Source organism: Notolepis coatsorum, assembly GCF_963971535.1.
Source record: "Notolepis coatsorum genome assembly, chromosome: 6".
NCBI classification, from domain to species: domain Eukaryota; kingdom Metazoa; phylum Chordata; class Actinopteri; order Aulopiformes; family Paralepididae; genus Notolepis; species Notolepis coatsorum.
Genome location: NC_140170.1, coordinates 7566568 through 7591893, shown reverse-complemented (window position 1 = coordinate 7591893; position 25326 = coordinate 7566568). Strand labels below are relative to the sequence as shown.

The window sequence follows — 25326 nt, the reverse complement described above, 5'->3', positions numbered from 1 at the left end:
GTCTTCTGAGTGCTCGCTTAGTTGACACGGACAGTGGCACGAGACCCGCGAAAATATCAGAATGTTTAATAGAATGTATAATAAAAGTTGGTTGTTTTGTTGTTACCTGTTGATCTAATATGTGCCTATTGTTAAAAGAAATTATTTCAAATAAAAATACAATTATTTATTTTGAATGGTGTTATTTATGGCAATAACAACTATACCGTAATAACAACTATACAACTATAGGCGTAGACCAGGGTTTAACCCCTGGTCATCAAGAGAGAGGGGAGATGAGGAAGATGAGCTGGTGCTGATGGGGAGTGAAGATGAGCTGGAGGACTGATCATACAGTATATACCCCACACATGCACACACATGTGTATAAGTTATTCAATCATAATAATTGTCCAAATCTCTTGTCGGTTTTATAAATTTTTTAATAGGCCTTTATTTTCACAAGTATACATTTCGGACAAGTAAGTTTAGCTTTCGGACAAGTAAAAAGTTAACGTCAAGCCCTGATAGGTATTATGTTTCATCATGAATGCATGAAAGGGGGGGGGGGGTAATTTGTTGATGCTTTGATCGTCACCAACGGCATACGTTGTGGAGTAACGTCACACACACATGTTGCGATCGAAGTGAAGACATGGTTGGATCAACGCAGGATTGATATCATATAGCCCTTACCTTCACTAGGATGTACCCCAAAAAGAATATTCCAATTGTCTGATCGCGAGTCCCAGTATTGGTGTCGATCGTGTCGCCAACATAAATCCACCACACATCATCATGCATCGGGAGCATTTGACTAGAGCCATATGAAATCCGCGTTCACGGAATCGCGGACGGAATCGCGGAATTTACCAATAAAAATGGAATCAACTGCAAAACGTGGAATATTGCAGAATTTGGCCTAATCTGGACTGAAATTCCGTTTTTGGGTGGAACGCTTGGTGCACACGCGACCGGGGAGGCGGACGCTAGAGCGGGTTACACACAACACAGGCAGTCTCCCAAGCGTCTCGCTGCTTCGGTGTTTACATCGTCAAGAAGCTAATAAATTCCCCAATAAGCCCTCAATTCAGAGCAGAGCAGTATCCTAATGACTTTTATGCCTCCGGCGATAAGGTGTTTTGCTAATTCTGTCAACGTTCCGTGGACTGGAGCCACAAAAACACTTGCGACACTATTGTGATTAAATAGCTATAAGTTATAGTATAACGTTAGGACATGATCGCTTCTTGCTAAATCTAGTGCACCCATCCATTTGTTTAATGCAAACGAGTCATTATACACTGCCCTTTATAATCGAAATAAACTTAAATAGCTATGAAACGTTTTACAGTACATAGGACTATAGATGGAAATGATAGCTTCTTGCTAAATCTGGTGCAATCCATTTGTTTAATGCAAACGATTGTCATTATACACTGTCCTTTATAAACGAAATAAACTAAACTAAAGGTGCCTAAATTATGCATTACTATATTTCATCACAATAAAATAGATATAGCTAGGCTACTGACATTGTGATAATGTCAGTAGTAGCTAGCTGTATCTATTGTTTACACTTGAAATTTTTATTTTGTCACAATATTATTTGAAAAGTATTGTGTAAAATGTAACTGTATTTCTGAGTTGCAGCACTTAAAAACATTAAATGGACTGTTATATCATATTCAATTGTAGACATTTATTCATTCCCACTTATTAGACACTATTTATGATGGTAAAATGAGCATAAAAAGCAAAATACAGAATTCTGAAATATTAAAACGGAAAAAACGGAATTTGGGAAAAAATAAAATGGAATTTGGAAAATAATAAAACGGATTTCATATGGCTCTACATTTGACGCGTCTCAATCCGATCCGTTATAACCGCTCCGCTCGCCCCGACAAAAGAAAAGTGCCCCCGGAGACACTTGGCCGTTGCACAGGCCGAGATACAAGGTTTCAACGGGTGCTCGATACCGCCGTCTAGCTGGATGCGGCCGGTATTGCACTTTGTCGATCTCAAGACTCATTCCCTATACCGGTAACACCGAGGTCCCCCGGATGAACAATGAATAAAAATATCGAATAACGTATATAAACGATGTTGACGGGGAACGAGTTAATGCTGCTGGGCAGGCTGTTCCACAGAACCGCAGCTGAGTAGAGGAAGGTCTGCTGGCCGTAGGAAATGAGTTTGAATCTGAAAGGGACTATGTTTGTGTCTCTACCTCTGGTTTCATGGCTGTGATTATTTTTTAACACATTGGAAGTAATTGTATAGGTAACTTGGCACCTCCCCTTTAGTGACTATTGAGAGTATAGAAAATCTTTAAATATTATATTATATAAATGGACTGCATTTATATAGCAGGTTTTATCCAAAGTGCTTTACAACTTATGCCTCACATTCACCCATTCACTCACACATTCACTCACACATTCACCCATTCACTCACACATTCACTCACACATTCACCCATTCACTCACACATTCACTCACACATTCACCCATTCACTCACACATTCACTCACACATTCACCCATTCACTCACACATTCACTCACACATTCACCCATTCACTCACACATTCACTCATTCACTCACACATTCACTCACACATTCACCCATTCACTCACACATTCACTCATTCACTCACACATTCACCCATTCACTCACACATTCACTCACACATTCACCCATTCACTCACACATTCACTCACACATTCACCCATTCACTCACACATTCACTCACACATTCACACACCAACGGTGGAGGCGACCATGCGAGGTGCCAACCTGCTCGGAAGCAGTTAGGGGGTTATGTGTCTCGCTCAAGGACACTTCGACACGTTTCCGGGAGAAGCGGGAATCGAACCGGGAACCCAGCCGATCACTCTACCTCCTGAACCACTGTTGCCTCCAGTAAGAAGAAGATGAAACGATACTGCGTTATATAATTTAGGTCATTCTAAACTGTACTCGTTTCATTGCCATCCTTTTGTGCACCTATATTTGGTGGTAACCGAATGAGCCCCCTCAAAAACACAGAGAAACAGTACCGGTGATTACTCAGGTGATCCATCGCTCACATTACCCCTCATCCATAAATCATGTTGGACAAAAGCACATAAAGAGACCTGCTACAGCCATTTGTCTATTTTATTGCACTGCTCTTATTCTGTCTATTTTTATACTCATTTATACTATGTCTGCGCTTTATGCATTGCTTCTATTTTGTCCTGTTAATAGTCTTTTATAGATTTTAATGTCAGAAATCTATCATAATCAATAAGAAATCGGTTACAATCTTTTTTTTTTATAGATTTGAATTTAACTATATTAAACATTTTCCGGGAGGTTTTAATATAAATTCGTACTACATTATCTGCAAATGTTAGTGTCTATAATTAGACCAACTTTATGCTCATTTTATGCCCGTGTATAATTATACCAACGTTATGCTAATTGTATGCCTGTCTATAATTATACCAACGTTATGCGAATTGTATGCATGTCTATAATTATACCAACTTTATGCTCATTTTATGCCGGTCTATAATTATACCAACGTTATGCTCATTTTATGCCCGTCTATAATTATACCAACGTTATGCTCATTGTATGCCTGTCTATAATTATACCAACGTTATGCTCATTTTATGCCCGTCTATAATTATACCAACGTTATGCTCATTGTATGCCTGTCTATAATTATACCAACGTTATGCTCATTTTATGCCCGTCTATAATTATACCAACGTTATGCTCATTGTATGCCTGTCTATAATTATACCAACGTTATGCTCATTGTATGCCCGTCTATAATTATACCAACTTTATGCTCATTTTATGCCCGTCTATGTTGTGTCTACATCACTGCTGTAAAGCACTTTGGACTGCAATTATTGTATGAATGGTGCTATACAAATAATGTGTATTATCATTATTATTATAATCATCATTATCATGATCATCATCATCATCATTATTATTATTATCATTATAATCATCATTATCATGATCATCATCATCATCATCATCATCATTATTATCATTATTATCATGATCATTATCATGATCATTATCATCGTCATTATCATCATCATTATTATCATTATCATGATCATCGTCATTATCATTATTATCATCATTATTATCATTATCATGATCATTATCATGATCATTATCGTAATTATCATTATTATTATCATTATTATCATCATTATTATCATCATCATCGTCATTATCATTATTATTATCATTATCATCGTCATCATCATTATTATTATCAGTATCATTTACATTTAGTCATTTAGCTGAACGCTTTTATCCAAAGCGACTTACAAGTTCTGTACGACAAGACAGCAAGAAGGGCACAACTCTATCAGCTGAGTAACAATGTTCATCAAAGTGTTGAGTGCTACAGTGTAGGTTAGTTTATTAGGACAAAGTGCATGACAGTAAGGTTAGTTTGGGTTAGGGCTGTCCCCGACTAAGGATTTGGGTGGTCGACTATGATTGGCGAAAATTTTCCGTTAGTCGACTATTGGTCGACAAAAAATAAATAAAAGTATAATATTTTTAAATATATATATTTTTTAATATATATATATATTTTTTTATCATTCCATTTGGGCTGTGGGGGGTGCTTAATGTCTGAAGGAGTCGACTGAAGGCTTCTTGTCCTCTGCAAAAGCATGCAATTGGTCCACTGATGGATACATCTTGATATTTGTCTAGTCTAGTGTGTTCATTAGATGGGTGAAATCCTCTTTCAGTGCCTCTGTGCCTGTTTTCTTAGGCAGTTATCCTCTGGTATGCGTGCCATTAGCGTTAGCCACGCTTCTAGGCCTCTTTTCTTTTGGAAAGAATGATATAAAAATAAAAATAAAATAAAATATATTATAATTATAATTTTTTTTTTTTTATATTCGACTAAGAGGTTGGCTGGTCGACTACGGCTCCTTTTCGACCGATTAGTTGACTAATCGACTAATAGGGGTCAGCCCTAGTTTGGGTTATAATGTTTTTTTTTTTATTTAATTTTTTTATTCAGTATCATGACTGCAGCACAGTGTGTTATACCCGTCACATCCCGGCTCCTCGGGCCGGTGGTCGCCCTCCGGGTGCCGTCTCCCCTCGCTCCTCCTCCATCCCGGCTCCTCAGGGCGGTGGTCGCCCTCCAGGTGGGGTCTCCCCTCGCCCCTCCTCCTCCCTCCTGAGCTGCAGCCGTCCCCCGGCTGGTGCTGGGGCCGGTAGTGGGGCTCCGAGCGCGCCTCGCCTCGCCCCTCCTTCCTCCCGCCGCCGCGGCGCTCCATCGCTCCCCGGAGCAGCAGCGCGCTCTGGCTCCCGCCGGACGAGGAGCAGGAAGGCGTGGCGGAGGAGAGAGCGGCGGTCTCTGCCGCTCCGCGCTCCGGCCGCCTGGGCAGGCTGAGGTAGGAGCCGTCCAGCGCTGAGTCGTCGTCAGCTCCGCTGGGTCGTCTGTCGCTGCCCTCGCTTCTCGACACCTGGACAGACAACAGACACCGTTGGAGCCATATTGCTTATAGGGGTGTAAAAGGTACACGCATCCGTACCGAACCGTTTCAGTACTGGACCTTAGGTTCAGCACGGCTGTGTACCGAATGAATACAACGGTATGATAACCGCCTGAATACTTTGGGCAGCCGAAGAGTGTTTCCGCGTCTCTGATTGGCCAGGTCATTTCTGGTCATGTGACATGTACGCCCAATCGTGGGACCGCAAGTTTCTACACTGGTTAAGCTTAGGCGCTCGTTCGAAGTTGGTTAAGGTTAGAGTTTGTCTTAGAGCAGGGCGATAGAACGCCAGGTAGTTTGCAGGCTGTTAGACCCGGAAATAGGCGCAGAACTTGCTGTCCCACGATTGGCGCACATGTCACATGACCTGGCCAATCAGAGCGCAAAACTCGAACGCGGAAGCACTCTTCGGCTGACCAAAGTATTCACACATGATAACCACTAACGACCGCACGTGCAGAATTTTTTTTTTGCCATGCAGAATTCTATTCAGAACTCCAAGTTCACCCCTTCCCAAAATATAATTTGCACAAAGGGCCGGGTGTTTTTTTTTACGTCGATTATTAATTTCAATAAAGAATATTCGTTGACAGCCCTACAAGTACAATTAGTTACTGCACACTCCATCACCCCTGAGTGGAACATGGAAAGGGTGCGTACCGAACCGTGGTTTTTGTGTAACGTTACACCCCCTAATTGCTTATTATGTCAAATGTTTTCTTTTTGACCATCATGTGTTTGATATTTAGATTTAAATGTATTCTATATATTCTATAGTGTGTGTATATGTATCATGAAACAGAAATAATTCATTCTGGTCGTTTGGAATGATTGCTCGCCCCATGTTGATTTGGTATGGTAATGGTAGGCCTAATGGTTCGCTGACTGATTATCATTATCAGGTGTTAAAATGGGTGTGTATACCGGGAACAAGGATGGTTTTGATTTGCAAAGACGGGGTGATCGTACAGTTTTCAACCACACACTTAATACTCGCAGTAAACGTTTGTTTTGTAGATGTTGTTCATTCGTTTTTCGTTTGGAATTGTAAATCCTAATGCTTGGAATTCGATGGGATCACAATGAACGACGTTTGATTTGTATCTCCCCGACTCAACTGGATTGTTTGCTGGAAAGTGTGTCTGAACAGTTCTACCCCGATCTGATCTCGGTTCATGACGTTCGGGAGATCAAAAGCCGATGCAGACGCGACACCATCGTCCATCGTTCCTTCATGTAAAGTGTTTTGGCTACTTCATGGCTGTCGTGTATTCTTAGTATCAGGTGACTAGAAGGAAGGAGTTGCTTGGTTGGTTGGTCAGTTGCTTGGTCCCTACATGTGTGTGAGTGCATTGCATTCTGGGTTGGTTGGTGCATTGTAGGGCTGTACCGAATGCTTCGAAGCTTCGATCATAATGTTGACATTCAAATTATAAATCAACATTTGAATTTTTTATTTTTTATTAAAAAAAAAATGTTTTGTTAAAAAAAAGAAATGTTATGTTTATTCAATCTGTTTAAACCAATGGGGGTTTTCTTCACAGTTGCAGTTAAAGATTAGGCTACACTAATATTATAATATTATACTATAAGACGTCACCATCACTTTCATACCAACTGTGCCCTTATTGGATTATTTATGTTGACGAAACTGATGAGTTATATTCATTAAAGAAAGTTGATTTAATAAAAGAAAAAGACTAATTAACTAATCAGATTAATCACTTTATTCAAATTGAGGATTTAGTTCATAACATTTTTTAAATAAAAAATAAATATTTTAAAGTACTTTTTCTTTTTATAGACATTCGAAGCTTCGTTCGAATACTTCAATCGAAGCTTCGAATGTTAAAAAATTACATTTGGTACAGCCCTAGTTGGTTGGTTGGTCTCTACATGTGTGTGTGTGCGTGCATTATGTGTTACTGGGTTGGTTGGTTGGTTGGTCTCTACATGTGTGTGTGTGTGCATTATGTGTTACTGGGTTGGTTGGTTGGTTGGTCTCTACATGTGTGTGCATGCATTATGTGTTACTGGGTTGGTTGGTTGGTTGGTCCCTACATGTGTGTGCATGCATTATGTGTTACTGGGTTGGTTGGTTGGTTGGTTGGTTGGTTGGTCTCTACATGTGTGTGTGCATGCATTATGTGTTACTGGGTTGGTTGGTTGGTTGGTCTCTACATGTGTGTGTGTGCATTATGTGTTACTGGGTTGGTTGGTTGGTTGGTTGGTCTCTACATGTGTGTGTGTGCATTATGTGTTACTGGGTTGGTTGGTTGGTTGGTTGGTCTCTACATGTGTGTGTGCATGCATTATGTGTTACTGGGTTGGTTGGTTGGTTGGTCTCTACATGTGTGTGTGTGCATTATGTGTTACTGGGTTGGTTGGTTGGTTGGTCCCTACATGTGTGTGCATGCATTATGTGTTACTGGGTTGGTTGGTTGGTTGGTTGGTTGGTTGGTCTCTACATGTGTGTGTGTGCATGCATTATGTGTTACTGGGTTGGTTGGTTGGTTGGTCTCTACATGTGTGTGTGTGCATTATGTGTTACTGGGTTGGTTGGTTGGTTGGTTGGTCTCTACATGTGTGTGTGTGCATTATGTGTTACTGGGTTGGTTGGTTGGTTGGTTGGTCTCTACATGTGTGTGTGCATGCATTATGTGTTACTGGGTTGGTTGGTTGGTTGGTCTCTACATGTGTGTGTGTGCATTATGTGTTACTGGGTTGGTTGGTTGGTTGGTTGGTTGGTCTCTACATGTGCCTGGGTGCATCATTCTCACGGTTGCCTCCTCAGTGATACAGTTGTCCGACGCTGCACAGCCTGATCGTCCTCCACACACAACAACAACTGCACACCCTTCTGAGGAGCGCAGGCCTGTTCACAGTTGTCTTGTAATGTGTGCTGCGTCTCCTACCGGTACGGCGCCATTAGCGTTAAGCTCACCGGTCACGGTTGTCATTTAATAACGATCACGAGCCCCTGCTGTTTTGCCTTCCGCGACGCCCGTTGATGATGATGTAATGGAATACTATGAATAATAAAGAACGACCACTCGCTGTTATCGAGGTGACGGCGGCCCGGAGGCCGGCTTGTGACTAAAAGGTTGCCAGTTTGAATTCCCGCACTGGTAATAAAAATGGTAAATGGTGCATTTTATATAGCAGCTTTTATCCAAAGCGCTTTGCAATTTGTTCCTCGCATTTTTTACCCATTCACTCACACATTCACACACCGACGGCAGAGGCGACCATGCGAGGTGCCAACCTGCTCATCGAGAGCAGTTAGGGGGTAAGTGTCTTGCTCAAGGACACTTCGACACGCTGCCCGGGGAGGAGCGGGAATCGAACCGGGAACCTCCGGATTACCGGACGACTGCTATGCCTAAACACCGGTCTGCGCCGAATCCTCCAGATTCGCTGGCCTAACACCATCAGCAACAAAGACCTGTGGCAACGAACACAACAACAGCCAGGCGTTGGAGATGGATTGGGCCATACACTCCGTAAACCATCCCTGAGCATCACAAGACAATCTCTCAGGTGGAACCCCCAAGGGAAAAGAAAGAGAGGCCGACCACGAAACACCTGGCGCAGAGACTTGGAAGATGATGCCAAGAAGATGGGACACACCTGGGGCCAGCTGGAGAGGTTGGCTCAGGATCGGGATGCTTGGAGAACCCTCGTTGACGGCCTATGCCCCAAACGGGGTAAAAGGCGTAAGTAACAGTAAGTAAGCTCTATGCCCCCACTGTCGCCCCCTACTGGCTGGGAAGATGTGGGATTAAAGTTTCACTTGGCAATACCACGCGGGACTCCTCTGCCTTAGAGGTCGCCGTGTGACAAACACTTTAACCCTTTCACTGCCGCACTACCAAAACGGTTAACCCTTTCACTGCGACAATACAGAAGGTTAACCCTTTTCACTACCACACTACAGATGGTTAACCCTTTACTATCACACTACAGACACAGACCCTTTCACTGCTGCACTATCAAAACGGTTAACCCTTTCACTGCGACAACACAGAAGGTTAACCCTTTTCACTGCCACACAACAGCGGGTTAACCCTTTCACTACCACACTACAGAAGGTTAACCCTGTACTATCACTGTAGTGTGATAGTAAAGGGTTAACCATCTGTAGTGTGGTAGTAAAGGGTTAACCGTCTGTAGTGTGGTAGAAAAGGGTTAACCATCTGTAGTGTGGTAGTAAAGGGTTAACCGTCTGTAGTGTGATAGTAAAGGGTTAACCGTCTGTAGTGTGATAGTAAAGGGTTAACCGTCTGTAGTGTGGTAGTGAAAGGGTTAACCGTCTGTAGTGGGATAGTAAAGGGTTAACCGTCTGTAGTGTGGTAGTGAAAGGGTTAACCGTCTGTAGTGGGATAGTAAAGGGTTAACCGTCTGTAGTGTGGTAGTGAAAGGGTTAACTGTCTGTAGTGGGATAGTAAAGGGTTAAACCGTCTGTAGTGTGATAGTAAAGGGTTAACCGTCTGTAGTGTGGTAGTGAAAGGGTTAACCGTCTGTAGTGGGATAGTAAAGGGTTAAACCGTCTGTAGTGTGATAGTAAAGGGTTAACCGTCTGTAGTGGGATAGTAAAGGGTTAACCGTCTGTAGTGTGGTAGTGAAAGGGTTAACCGTCTGTAGTGGGATAGTAAAGGGTTAAACCGTCTGTAGTGTGGTAGTGAAAGGGTTAACCGTCTGTAGTGGGATAGTAAAGGGTTAAACCGTCTGTAGTGTGGTAGTGAAAGGGTTAACCGTCTGTAGTGGGATAGTAAAGGGTTAACCGTCTGTAGTGGGATAGTAAAGGGTTAAACCGTCTGTAGTGTGATAGTAAAGGGTTAACCGTCTGTAGTGGGATAGTAAAGGGTTAAACCGTCTGTAGTGTGGTAGTGAAAGGGTTAAACCGTCTGTAGTGTGATAGTAAAGGGTTAACCGTCTGTAGTGTGGTAGTGAAAGGGTTAACCGTCTGTAGTGGGATAGTAAAGGGTTAAACCGTCTGTAGTGTGATAGTAAAGGGTTAACCGTCTGTAGTGTGATAGTAAAGGGTTAACCGTCTGTAGTGTGGTAGTGAAAGGGTTAAACCGTCTGTAGTGTGATAGTAAAGGGTTAACCGTCTGTAGTGGGATAGTAAAGGGTTAAACCGTCTGTAGTGGGATAGTAAAGGGTTAACCGTCTGTAGTGGGATAGTAAAGGGTTAACCGTCTGTAGTGTGGTAGTGAAAGGGTTAAACCGTCTGTAGTGTGATAGTAAAGGGTTAACCGTCTGTAGTGTGATAGTAAAGGGTTAACCGTCTGTAGTGTGGCAGTGAAAGGGTTTTAAGTAGGAAACATCCCTCAACACCTTCACGGACGAGACAACGAGCGCAGAGGGGGTGACTGACTGACTGACTCCTCTAAACAACAACAACAGCGGCTGGCCGAGTGAAGAAGCCACCCGAGGTCGGAGGGAGACGTCAGGAGATAAACACGACGCACAGAGGAGACGCCCGGGGGAGCGTCCGGCTCGCGGGGGGAAGAAGAAGAAGAAGAAGACGACGCTGACTGATTCGCGGCGGGTCGGAGAGCAAGGCAAACACGCATTACTCAAAGAGCCGCGCGTATAGGACACCGAGGACGACCGGACCGGGGGCCATCTATCCTGCCCCCGGGGACGGAGCGGAGGAGGAGGAGAGGCTGAGGCCAAGGATGGGGGTCCCCTGCGTCCGAGCCGTCACCTTGAGATCAGAGAGCTGGAGCGCGGGACGTGTCGGTCGGTGAGGAGCGTGTTCCCCCCGGTGATTGAAGTCTTATTAGCAGCGGGCGCGATTTGTTTTACGCTTTGTTGGGGGGGGGGTTTCACGTCGAGACGTGTTCTGTGTTTCTCTGTGCTGGCGCGCGTGTCAGCGGGGAGCGTATTGTGATGGATGGTAAACGAGGGCCGCCTGTTCCTAAGCGGCTCACCGGGGAATACGCACACATTATCGTACGCTCCCCCCCCTCCGTGATGCACGCACGCACACACACACACACACACACACACACACACACACACACACACACACACACACACACACACACACACACACACACACACACACACACACACACACACACACACACACACACACACACACACACACACACACACACACACACACACACACACACGTGTGTGACTGTCTGGGTTTACGTGCGCTATACACACAAACACCAGAGACGAGGGGTTCAATTTCAGTTCAGTCCGTTGAAAATGTCAACTGGAAAAAACGTCAATTTACGATGATATGGATGAAGATGCATTTATATAATATAACAGCTTTTATCCAGCGCGCTGTACGATTTTTGTTCCTCACGTTCACCCGTTCACTCACACATTCACGGACCAATTTTCGTCTCAGCCTTAGATACCGGTGTTACTTGGTGTTCAGGCTCCACTGAGTACTGTTTTACTGCAACACTACTAGGGCTGACCCATATTAGTCGATTAGTCGAAAGGAGCCGTAGTCGACCAGCCAACCTCTTAGTCGAATATATATATAAAAATATATATATATATATATTTATAATATTTTATTTTTTATTTTATCATTCTTTCCAAAAGAAAAGAGGCCTAGAAGCGTGGCTGACGCTAATGGCACGCATACCAGAGGCTAACTGCCTAAGAAAACAGGCACAGAGGCACTGAAAGAGGATTTCACCCATCTAATGAACACACTATACTAGACGCATATCAAGATGTAAGTAAGTAAAGTTTGCAGAGGACAAGAAGCCTTCAGTCGACTCCTTCAGACATTAAGCACCCCCCACAGCCCAAATGGAATGATAATTAAAAAAAATTATAATAATATATATATATTTTTTTTAATATTATTATAAAAAAATTTTTGTCGACTAACGGCAAATGTTGGCCAATCATAGTCGACCATCCAAATCCTTAGTCGGGGACAGCCCTAACCAGAGAGATCTCCCCTTGAACGGCCCTTCTAAGGTTTCTCTCCTCCACATTGCCTGTGGTGCATTTTTCCCCCTATTGCTAGGTTTTAGTGAGTTTTTCCTTACCTTCCCGTGGGGTATGTCTGGGAGGGTTGCATTCATTTTGCATTTCTTTTAAATTTATTGGACTTTATGGTGTTTTTGTTTTGTTCTTGACTTATTGTGATGTTTCTTCTTGACTTGTTTAAAGAAGACGTGTCCGGCCCATGGGGACATTAACGTGTTGTCGGGCCTTACAAATAAATTTGATTTGATTTACATGACTGACCCCCCCTCCCCACTGAGTACATGACTGACCCCCCCTCCCCACTGAGTACATGACTGACCCCCCCTCCCCACTGAGTACATGACCCCCCCCCCTCCCCACTGAGTACATGACTGACCCCCCCTCCCCACTGACTACATGACTGACCCCCCCTCCCCACTGAGTACATGACTGACCCCCCCTCCCCACTGAGTACATGACTGACCCCCCCTCCCCACTGACTACATGACTGACCCCCCCTCCCCACTGACTACATGACTGACCCCCCCTCCCCACTGACTACATGACCCCCCCCCTCCCCACTGACTACATGACTGACCCCCCCTCCCCACTGAGTACATGACTGACCCCCCCTCCCCTCTGACTACATGACTGACCCCCCCTCCCCAGTGGCGAATCCTTATGGAAGCCAACGGAAGCCATGCCTCCCTATAAATTCATATCAAATATGAAATATGAAAAAAAAAAAAAATATATATATATATATAATTTCTTTTTTTAATATAGTTTACATTCTTTTTCATCTGTGCATCTGTGTTATATATATATATTTTTTTTTTTAAATGTCTCCCTCTTCTCACTCCCTCTAACACACTGTCAGACTCACTGTGCTCATTGCAGCTAGTATAGGAGAGAGGCAGTGGGTAGGTCTCTTTCTCCAGGCTTCCAGCATTATAGAGTCCAAATCCGATCCTAGCCAATCAGATTCGAGCTGACTGCCACACCCTAAAAGTTTAAAACGGAGCTGGGAGGAAAACACTCAGCATATTTTCCCCCCTGGAGGCGGGGCACTCAGAAGTTCACGTTTCCACCTGACTACCTAACGTGACATCCCATTAGTAGTATAAAACTGTCTGGCGTCACTCAGTCTAGTAGTCTACTACAAACATGTCTGAACATCATCCCCTGGCGGAATTGATTGAAAATGTTATTAACAGAGCGGGCACGTTCGAATCCTCTATTAGTGTATCTAACATTTAGCACTTTAATAGCAACTTATTTTCGCCGGCGGGACATTTACTGAGGACCAGCAGAGCACACCACTGTGGATATTATGATTTAACAAATCTATCTGGCAAGAGGAGGACCACATTATTGACCAGATAAGCACTGAGCAGCCTGACTGACTAACTAACGTTATCAGGCAAGCTTGTATACCCTTTCATGACTGCAATGCAAGCCAGGGGCTGGAATACGCAGTCACTTATTCCTCCGTAGTAGCCAGGTTAATGTGCACCATCAAGCACTGCTTAAAAGCTAGCGGTGGGTCGAAAATATATCGGATATAAATGTCAAAGGTACCCAGCGTTCCATTAGGGTTTCACACACAGATGCGGCGGGGTTTGAAAGCTCGGCGTTGCTAATAAACATTTTAAATCATTTTTATAAACGAGTAAAACTGAGGCTGAAATGGCCGCTTCCGCATTTTACAGTAGGAGCGCTCTGATGGCTGGGCGCGCCGCGCAACAGACACGTGAATGAATGAATGAATGAATGAATGAATGAATGAAAACTTTATTTAACAGATTGCAGAATGGGTACAATACAGTACGGCTCAATACACACAATTGTTAAGGGGATGCAGACCAGAGAAATACGTTTGTCTTGTCACGTTTGTCTAATAGACAGTCATATTCTCTCCCGGCCGTATGTATATTTCTCTCCCACCCACCCACCCCCTCCTAATGTACAGTCCCCTCCCCATCATATGTATATACTCTGTCAGGATCTATGGGTAACAGTACTGTATATTTGATGTCTTGTATGTCATAAATGTCACTATGAATTGAAAATGGGGGACCCTGATGTAAACAAGACAAACGTCTTTCTCTGGTCTGCATCCCCTTATACAATTGTGTGTATTGAGCCGTACTGTATTGTACCCATTCTGCAATCTGTTAAGAAAGTTTGACTGGCCGCCGAGCCATACTGTAGTGTACATGGTGACTGCTTGACTAAAAAAAAAAAAAAAAAAAAAAAAAATATTAATAAAAATATTTAATAATTTTTTTTTAATAATTCTTTTTGGCTTCCCCTGTTATTTTACCCACGCGACGCCACTGCCCCTCCCCACTGAGTACATGACCCCCCCCCCCTCCCCTCTGACTACATGACCCCCCCCCCTCCCCACTGAGTACATGACTGACCCCCCCTCCCCACTGACTACATGACTGACCCCCCCACCCCCCACTGAGTACATGACCCCCCCCCCCTCCCCTCTGACTACATGACCCCCCCCCCCCCTCCCCACTGACTACATGACTGACCCCCCCCCTCCCCACTGAGTACATGACCCCCCCCCCTCCCCTCTGACTACATGACTGACCCCCCCTCCCCACTGACTACATGACTGACCCCCCTCCCCTCTGACTACATGACTGACCCCCCCTCCCCACTGAGTACATGACTGACCCCCCCTCCCCACTGACTACATGACTGACCCCCCCTCCCCACTGACTACATGACTGACCCCCCCTCCCCACTGAGTACATGACTGACCCCCCCTCCCCACTGACTACAAGACTGACCCCCCCTCCCCACTGACTACATGACTGACCCCCCTCCCCTCTGACTACATGACCACCCCCCCCCTCCCCACTGACTACATGACTGACCCCCCCTCCCCACTGACTACATGACTGACCCCCCCTCCCCACTGACTACAAGACTGACCCCCCCTCCCCACTGACTACATGACTGACCCCCCTCCCCTCTGACTACATGACCACCCCCCCCTCCCCACTGACTACATGACTGACCCCCCCTCCCCACTGACTACATGACTGACCCCCCCTCCCCACTGACTACATGACTGACCCTCCCTCCCCACTGACTACATGACTGACCCCCCCTCCCCACTGAGTACATGACTGACCCCCCCTCCCCACTGAGTACATGACTGACCCCCCCCCCTCCCCACTGACTACATGACTGACCCCCCCTCCCCACTGACTACATGACTGACCCCCCCCCCTCCCCACTGACTACAAGACTGACCCCCCCTCCCCACTGACTACATGACTGACCCCCCCTCCCCACTGACTACATGACTGACCCCCCCTCCCCACTGACTACATGACTGACCCCCCCTCCCCACTGACTACATGACTGACCCCCCCTCCCCACTGAGTACATGACTGACCCCCCCTCCCCACTGACTACATGACTGACCCCCCCTCTCCACTGAGTACATGACTGACCCCCCCTCCCCACTGACTACATGACTGACCCCCCCTCCCCACTGACTACATGACTGACCCCCCCTCCCCACTGAGTACATGACCCCCCCCCTCCCCACTGACTACATGACTGACCCCCCCTCCCCACTGACTACATGACTGACCCCCCTCCCCACTGACTACATGACTGACCCCCCCTCCCCACTGACTACATGACTGACCCCCCCCTCCCCACTGACTACATGACTGACCCCCCCTCCCCACTGAGTACATGACTGACCCCCCTCCCCACTGAGTACATGACTGACCCCCCCTCCCCACTGACTACATGACTGACCCCCCCCCTCCCCACTGAGTACATGACTGACCCCCCCTCCCCACTGAGTACATGACTGGCCCACATATATTTTAGAGCGTCAGCCTTTTAACAACACATCACGCATATCGCTGTGGCGTTCATTGAGGTAAAGATCAAAGTGAGCGTTCTACAGATATTGAGCGTAATTTTGTACAATGTCTGGTGTCTAAGATTAAACTAAGATTGTCATGAGTTTATTAGTCATGGGGAAACTGCACATAATTTTTTTTCTTTACTAGTATGCACTTTTCTACTAAGTAATCGACCTTGCCTATATTACTACCTACTATGCTATAGTATGTCTACACTACTATGCACTCAAGACTGTAGCACTCAAGTTCAACAATGTTTGACGAACAATCTTACTGACCCTTAGCTACCAGAGTTGTACCCTTCCTTCCTGCTGACCTGTTGTACAGAACTTGTAAGTGACTTTGAATAGAAGCATCAGCAGAATGACTAAATGTGAATATGATTGCTTATGTAACAGGGTGGCAGAATGACTAAATGTGAATATGATTGCTTATGTAACAGGGTGGCAGAATGACTAAATGTAAATGTGAATGATTGCTTATGTAACAGGGTGGCAGAATAACTAAATGTAAATGTGAATGATTGCTTATGTAACAGGGTGGCAGAATAACTAAATGTAAATGTGAATATGATTGCTTATGTAACAGGGTGGCAGAATAACTAAATGTAAATATGATTGCTTATGTAACAGGGTGGCAGAATGACTAAATGTGAATATGATTGATTATGTAACAGGGTGGCAGAATGACTAAATGTGAATATGATTGCTTATGTAACAGGGTGGCAGAATTACTAAATGTGAATATGATTGCTTATGTAACAGGGTGGCAGAATGACTAAATGTAAATGTGAATATGATTGCTTATGTAACAGGGTGGCAGAATGACTAAATGTGAATATGATTGCTTATGTAACAGGGTGGCAGAATGACTAAATGTGAATATGATTGCTTATGTAACAGGGTGGCAGAATGACTAAATGTAAATGTGAATGATTGCTTATGTAACAGGGTGGCAGAATAACTAAATGTAAATGTGAATGATTGCTTATGTAACAGGGTGGCAGAATAACTAAATGTAAATGTGAATATGATTGCTTATGTAACAGGGTGGCAGAATAACTAAATGTAAATGTGAATATGATTGCTTATGTAACAGGGTGGCAGAATGACTAAATGTGAATATGATTGATTATGTAACAGGGTGGCAGAATGACTAAATGTGAATATGATTGCTTATGTAACAGGGTGGCAGAATTACTAAATGTGAATATGATTGCTTATGTAACAGGGTGGCAGAATGACTAAATGTAAATGTGAATATGATTGCTTATGTAACAGGGTGGCAGAATGACTAAATGTGAATATGATTGCTTATGTAACAGGGTGGCAGAATGACTAAATGTGAATATGATTGCTTATGTAACAGGGTGGCAGAATGACTAAATGTAAATGTGAATATGATTGCTTATGTAACAGGGTGGCAGAATGACTAAATGTGAATATGATCGCTTATGTAACAGGGTGGCAGAATTACTAAATGTGAATATGATTGCTTATGTAACAGGGTGGCAGAATGACTAAATGTAAATATGATTGCTTATGTAACAGGGTGGCAGAATGACTAAATGTGAATATGATTGCTTATGTAACAGGGTGGCAGAATGACTAAATGTGAATATGATTGCTTATGTAACAGGGTGGCAGAATGACTAAATGTAAATATGATTGCTTAATAACAGGGTGGCAGAATGACTAAATGTAAATATGATTGCTTAATAACAGGGTGGCGACCAGTCATTTTCAACCTCATCTCTTGCTTTGTTCATTGAAACACAGTGAAAGTGGACAGATGCTGAACGCCACCCGCTTCACTTCAGCGCCCTGGCTAATGGGTGCCGCTGTTCACACCAGAGCCGACACACAATACCTGCGACTGCCTACGTGCATGCACGCACGCACGCACGCACACGCACTCACACAAACACACACTTGACCTCCATGCCAAATGCCAGCCTCCTAGGGGGAGAACCGTGGCCACTAGAGGGTGGGGTCTTCTCTCCCAAGCTTGACAAATAACATCTGCCACAAAAGAAGTTCCCTTCCTGAAGCACAACTCAAGTTTTTAACTTTTTACTAAAATACTACTACTCTAACTCACACAAAGAACACACCCATATAAATATACTGGTGGATGGCCTCACAGCGCCCCCAGAATGCATCAGAATGCACCAGAATGCCCCAGAATGCACCAAAATGCCACCAGAATATATCCGCACACATACACCTCTCCAGCATGGCTGCGCTGCCTCTCCTTCCCGTCTGGTCCAGGGGTAAGATGTGTTATACTCCCTCAGGTATAGGGCTGCAACGATTAGTCGACATAATCGACGACGTCGATCATAAAAACTCGTCGACGCCGAATTTTTTCGTCGATGCGTCGTATTAAATCTTTTTTTATATTTTTTTCTTTTTTTTCCACTACCTATCTTTGTGAAAGTGGCTTCTCAGCTCTGGTCCAGCTGAAGACAAAGCGGAGGAACAGATTGGACATTGAGCATGACCTCAGAGTTGCTTTGTCTACCATCACCGCAGACTTTGAGACTCAGGAGCAAACAACATCCCCAGTTATCCCATTAGTTCCCTGGGATGTTAAGCTAAGAAGTCTGCTAAGAAGGATATATTATTATTATTATTTTATTTCATTGTGTGTTTAGCCCTTAGTTGGACTTTTGTTGCAACCCCAGTTATCCCATTAGTTCCCCCAAACTTACTGTCGGTCTGTTATGTTAAGCTAAGAAGTCTGCTAAGAGCCCGGAAAAGGAGCCGCGCCCACAGGAAGCAGAGATGGAGGGTGTGACAGAAATAATCGTTAATTAGTCGACTAATCGAAAAAATAATCGACAGATTAGTCGACTACCAAAATAATGGTTAGCTGCAGCCCTACTCAGGTATAACACATGGAGAACCACACTAGCCAGCCACCCACTGTAGCCACTCGGCTAGTCGACCGGGGGCCAGGTCTGACGGCGCGTCTGCTACCCTCCCTGTGAGAACTCTTTCTTAGCTAAATATAAAAAATTGGTTACATTTTGAAGGGAAGAAAATCCTCAATGGATTGAACTGAAAGAGAATTGACCGTTTTGTGTGAAGTAATGATCAACCAACCCGACTGTCTTCAGGCTCTACTTCCTCCAAAGTACATGGTCGGAAAATGTAATCCCCAATAGGGAGGTGTAGTCTGACGTCACTTTGGACCGCCCCGCGAGGTCCACCCGTATAGGGAGGTGTAGTCTGACGTCACTCTGGACCGCCCGCGAGGTCCACCCGTGTAGAGGGATGTATCATGGGGAAAATGGATTATCGGCTATTGTAACAATTCTGCCTCATGGAAATTGAAAAGCTTTCCATTTTTGCACAAAATGAGTTCCCTTATATCACAAACATTATCGCTTAAGCATTTTTGGTTGAAATAAAATTCGGCGATCTTTTTTTTTTTACGATTAATTGCGAATATCTTCATGTTGAGCTATAGATTGTGGATGAATACGCACAGAAAGGTACACCGTGCAAATGTTCACGCTTTATTTTTTTTTTAAACGAGACGATTTAGAAATGGGCAAATACGTTGCAATTTTGCGAGGTGGACCGACCGGAAACAGCAATGACGTAGCCGCTACACCTCCATACACCCAGCTGTCCTGTCTCCCAGTGAATCCCTTCCCTGATCAATCAGTCACCAGCTTTTGTCTCTCACCTCCTCCCCCCCTTCAGCCCTCCACACAGCCTTCCCCAACTCCTCCCCTCTTGGTATAAAGACCCACGTTCTACTTGAGCTCTATGGAGGAGACTAGGCCCGTGTTCTCCGGGGCTCATCCAGCACAACTCTTGTATTTCGATACTCTGTTTGAGCTATATTTGAGCTAAAGTCTATATTTGACTTCAAAACCACTCGAAAAAAAAAAAAGCAGGTAGGCAGGTAGGCCGCAATTCGAAACTGGCCAGGTAAATGTCCAAACCCCGCCCACCAACCCCCCCCAATGTACAGTTTCCACCCCCTCAAATGTATATATTTTGTGTTTTGGATAAAAAGTGTCAGCTAAATGACTAAATGTAGATGTAAAGTGATGTTATGAGATAGGTGTTTTGGATCAAAGTGTCAGCTGGACGACTGAAGGTAAATGTAAAGTGATTTGATGAGATTTGTAGGGATGCTCGATATTGGCTTTTTTACCGATACCGATATTGTCCCAACTCTTAATTTTCAATACCGATATCAACCGATACTGATATATGCAGGGTCCCCCCCCCCCCAAAAAAAACTGAATAATTTCAGGTAATTAACATTACATATGTCTTGTTGTGGAATTAACATAACATTATGCATACTTTTGACAATAAATAAAATCATAATTTGTTCTTACTTGCTTGCCTGGGTAAATAAAGGTTATAGAAATGTAAAAAAAAAAAAAAAAAAAATATATATATATTTTTTTTTGGAAAACCGATACCGATATTTTCCGATATCACATTTTAATGCCAATATCGGACATCCCTAGTGTTTTGGATCAAAGTGTCGGCTGGACGACTGAAGGTGAAGGCAGACGGACTCACCGCTCCGTCCCGCTCCGCCCCCCGGCTGCTGAGCTGGCCGATGGACTGGTGGAGCTGCTCCTGCTGCTGGGACAGGTACTGCTGGTAGAGCCCCAGCAGCTCCTGGCACTCCCTGTACTGCCCCTGCAGGCCTGGAGCGCAGCGCGGGGTTAAGGATCACACTGGAACCGACAGAACAGAACCGACGCCAGCGCTGGAGCGAGGGGGGGGGGGGATCTGCAGGTTTCAACCAGTGTTGTAGTAACTCGAGCCCTGGACTGATTTTCAGGACTTGTGTGACTCGACTTGGACTTGAGCACTGATGACTCGGAAGGTGCAGACGAGGACTTGGACTAGTTAATTGATAAATAGTTATTTGATGTTTAATGTAGACCTTTTTTTGGGTCAGCTCTTTGACTGCCAGAGTGGAGTGGACTCAACCTTGGTGACTTGGAATCGGACACAAGATTCAGGGACTCGACCACAACACTGGTTTCAACGAGATGGATTTAAAGGCTCTGTGAAATCAAAATAGATGTTTATGTTCTTTTATCACATGCGTCTTGCACAGAGTGTACCAACAATGACACGACAGTTGTTTTGTAGGTATTCTTAATGGTATTTTAGAGTTTGTCATTTCCTGGAAAATAAAAATAAAAACATGGTTAATGACTCATCCTGCACATGGGGTATAAACCTATTCATCATCCTATGAAATGCTTTCTAGAATCACATTTACAGCACATTGCATCTAAGCTAGCACTCTGCCTCCGTCCGATGTCAGCTTGCAAGCTGACGTTACTATTAATGTTGCATACAGTATGTTGCTAACATTAGCTTGCTAGCGAATGGGTCGACGCAATGCACATTCAATAATAATGTGAAATACAGATGTGGAATCAAATAGCATTCTGCTAGACGTTTCTGGGGGACTTCAAGACTTTTTAATATCTCTTTAATACAACTTAGAGCTAAATGTAATGCAATTACATGACCATACTAGCACAAAAAAAAGAAGAGGAAACACATAGCAACATTTGGCTGCACTTGCGCGCCAATTTAAATTTGTGCACGTTCCCTACAAGCTCTCGCCAGACGCGCACCAAGCTCCTGGTAGTAATTATTATGATTACTATGAGTGTGTTAGCGTGCATGGTTGTCTTGACGCGAATAATGTTTGTTTCGACATCAACGACGATCGAAATATACAATTTCTCGCGGCGCCAACGGCCGCACACCGGACCGGTGGAGGGAGAAACAAATGGAAATAAGAAAAACCTGAGGTTGAAAACAGAGAGAGAGAGAGAGAGAGAGAGAGAGGCGGCCAACAAAATGAAAGTTGTTGTTGTGGCAGAGAGCTTCACCATCTGGGCTGGGCTGAAGCTGTGCCGGCCTGGCACACAGCAGGCCCGCTGCCAGACAGAGAGCTGGCAGACAGGAGCAAACTAATCTGGAGTGGAACCACTGCCGCGCCTCAGGAGCCCACTAATGACAGTGGCGGCAAAGCACTGCGTCGTGCCACACCACACCACACTACACACAGAGACTCGCATACAGACACATACACATACACACACACCACACAGAGACACACACACACACACACACACACATGCACACACACAGAGACACACGCAGACACCAGGCAAATGCACACAGAGTGATAACAGGCACGAGAATGAAGATGACACACACACATGAAATGACCCACAGAGACCCACCTCACTTTCTAGCACACACACACACACACACACACACACACTACTATCAGATGCACTGCATCAACACACGCACACACACACTACTCTCAGATACACTGCACCAACACACACACTACTCTCAGATACACTGCACCAACACACACACATACACACACACACTACTCTCAGATGCACTGCACCAACACACAGACACAGTTCTTTGTCATGTTTACTTGTTACATTATGATGTAAGTATTATGTCTGTGTGTGTGTACTAGTCCTGTCATGTTTACTTGTTATATTATGATGTAAGTATTATGTCTGTGTGTGTACTAGTCCTGTCATGTGTACTTGTTATATTATGATGCAAGTATTATGTCTGTGTGTGTGTACTAGTCCTGTCATGTGTACTTGTTATATTATGATGCAAGTATTATGTCTGTGTGTGTGTACTAGGCCTGTCATGTGTACTTGTTATATTATGATGTAAGTATTATGTCTGTGTGTGTGTACTAGTCCTGTCATGTTTACTTGTTATATTATGATGTAAGTATTATGTCTGTGTGTGTGTACTAGTCCTGTCATGTGTACTTGTTATATTATGATGTAAGTATTATGTCTGTGTGTGTGTACTAGTCCTGTCATGTGTACTTGTTATATTATGATGTAAGTATTATGTCTGTGTGTGTGTACTAGTCCTGTCATGTGTACTTGTTATATTATGATGTAAGTATTATGTCTGTGTGTGTGTACTAGTCCTGTCATGTGTACTTGTTATATTATGATGTAAGTATTATGTCTGTGTGTGTGTACTAGTCCTGTCATGTTTACTTGTTATATTATGATGTAAGTATTATGTCTGTGTGTGTGTACTAGTCCTGTCATGTGTACTTGTTATATTATGATGTAAGTATTGTTAGTCACAATGTACATTTTATGTGGACCTCAGGAAGAACAGCTACTGTAATGTTATAGCTAATTGGGGATCCTAATAAACTAAACGCACACGCACGCGCACACACACACACACACACACACAACCTCACAATAGAGAGAGACAATAGAGAGAGAGGGAGAGAGAGAGAGAGAGAGAGAGAGGGGGGGGGGGAGAAAGGGACAGAGAAGGAGGGGGGAGAGGGGGAGTGAAATAGAGGGGGAGAGGAAGAGAGAGGAAGAGAAAGAGAGTGAGCGAGAGGCATGATTTTTGTCCATAGCCTTTTTTGCGAAGACGCTCTCCGATTGGCTAGCCCGCGTACAGCGAAGACCCTCTCTGATTGGTTTAGCACCGAAGGGTCTCTTCCGCATATTCAACAACAATTTATATGTTGTTCCCTAACCTTAACATTAACCCTTAACCCTAACCTTAACCCTAACTCTAAGCATAACCCACTTCGAAAGAGGGCCAAAGCATAACCACTTTGAAGCAGAGTATAGGCGTGTTCGAGATGGGATAGGCGGACGCAGATCTGCGCAGGTTTTACTACGGCCTCGCCAAGCGCGTTGCATGGCGGTTAGAATGTTGTCCGACTTGCTCTGAAAATCTGACGAGACGAGGCGCGGAAATATCGCGGGACCGAGCCACAAGCAGCCTTCAGAGCGAGGCGCCACAGTACCTCTCACCCGGCTGCTCCACGCAAATCCATGATGGGGAACGACTTGCTGTCGTTGCGCAAAGCGCCTATTGGCTCAGAAAAGTTGTCACCTGGTTGTCACCACCAGCCACGCCCACAAGAGGAAGTTATGAGACGTTTGATTGATTTATTGATTGATTGAAGACTTTATTACAACGGGTCCTGTCTACCCGTCTATCAGATATATTTATTATTATTATTATTGGATACAGGAGTTTGGGTACCAAGAGCTTCTTCAAATAAAGTTTTCATTCATTCATTCATTCATCATATCATCATGATAAACTTCAAGTTGCGTGTTGTGTGTGCGCGCACACCGGTGGCCAGGAGCTCGCAACAAGATGGTATACATTATGGTATATGATTTATGAATAGTATATTCCACTATCAGTATATGGTGTGCTGTACATTTGAATCTAATCTAATTTTGCACACGGCCATCGCATTATAATGAGCTGGACAGGTGTGTGTAATGTGTGTGTGGTGACGTGAAAGCGTATCTGCCATGCGAGACGAGACGAGAGGCTCTCGTGAAATCTGAAGTGTCCGACGTTCAGACTCCTCCCCCGGCTGCACTCGGCTACTCTCGTTTACTTTTCGAGGCGAGCCGAAATCAATCTCGAACACGCCTAATATATATGTACAAGGCGGAAGAGACCCTTCGGCGCTAAACCAATCAGAGAGGGTCTTCGCTGTATGCGGGCTAGCCAATCAGAGAGCGTCTTCGAAAACAAAGGCTACGGAAAAAAATCACGCGATCGAGAGAGGGACAGAGGAAGAGGAAGAGAGATAGGAAGAGAGAGAGAACGGAAGAGAGGAAGAGAGAGAAAGCGAAAGAGAGAGAGAGAAAGCGAAAGAGGGAGAGAAAGCGAGAGAGAGAGAGGGAGACTCAGCTGTCTATCTCATAGAGAGGGCTCATTTTAAGAGCAAATCAAAGTTCAAAGTAGAGCCGTGTTGAAGGAACAGTGGGCAGGACGGCCGCGCGAGAGAGAAGCACTTTGGTGTCTGAAGACTTCAATCAGCCGTCGGAGATGAAACAGAGCGGCGGGGGCGACTTTGAACCGCTCCGCACCCGGC

The 25326-nt window shown here is 44.4% G+C and overlaps 1 protein-coding gene across 2 annotated transcripts in view; it reads right to left on the bottom strand.

Annotated features, from left to right (window-relative positions):
* The window catches only part of kiaa1328 (KIAA1328 ortholog), a gene marked incomplete at its 3' end in the record, with an annotated part of 70616 nt that overhangs the window by 1361 nt on the left and 43929 nt on the right, over positions 1–25326 (bottom strand). For both annotated transcript variants that reach the window (XM_084316055.1, XM_084316054.1), the window contains 2 exons: positions 20940–21070; positions 5070–5491 (listed from right to left, as the gene is read on the bottom strand). In XM_084316055.1, the coding sequence (XP_084172181.1) occupies positions 5070–5491; positions 20940–21070 (553 nt within the window). The remainder of the gene's footprint in view (positions 1–5069; positions 5492–20939; positions 21071–25326) is intronic.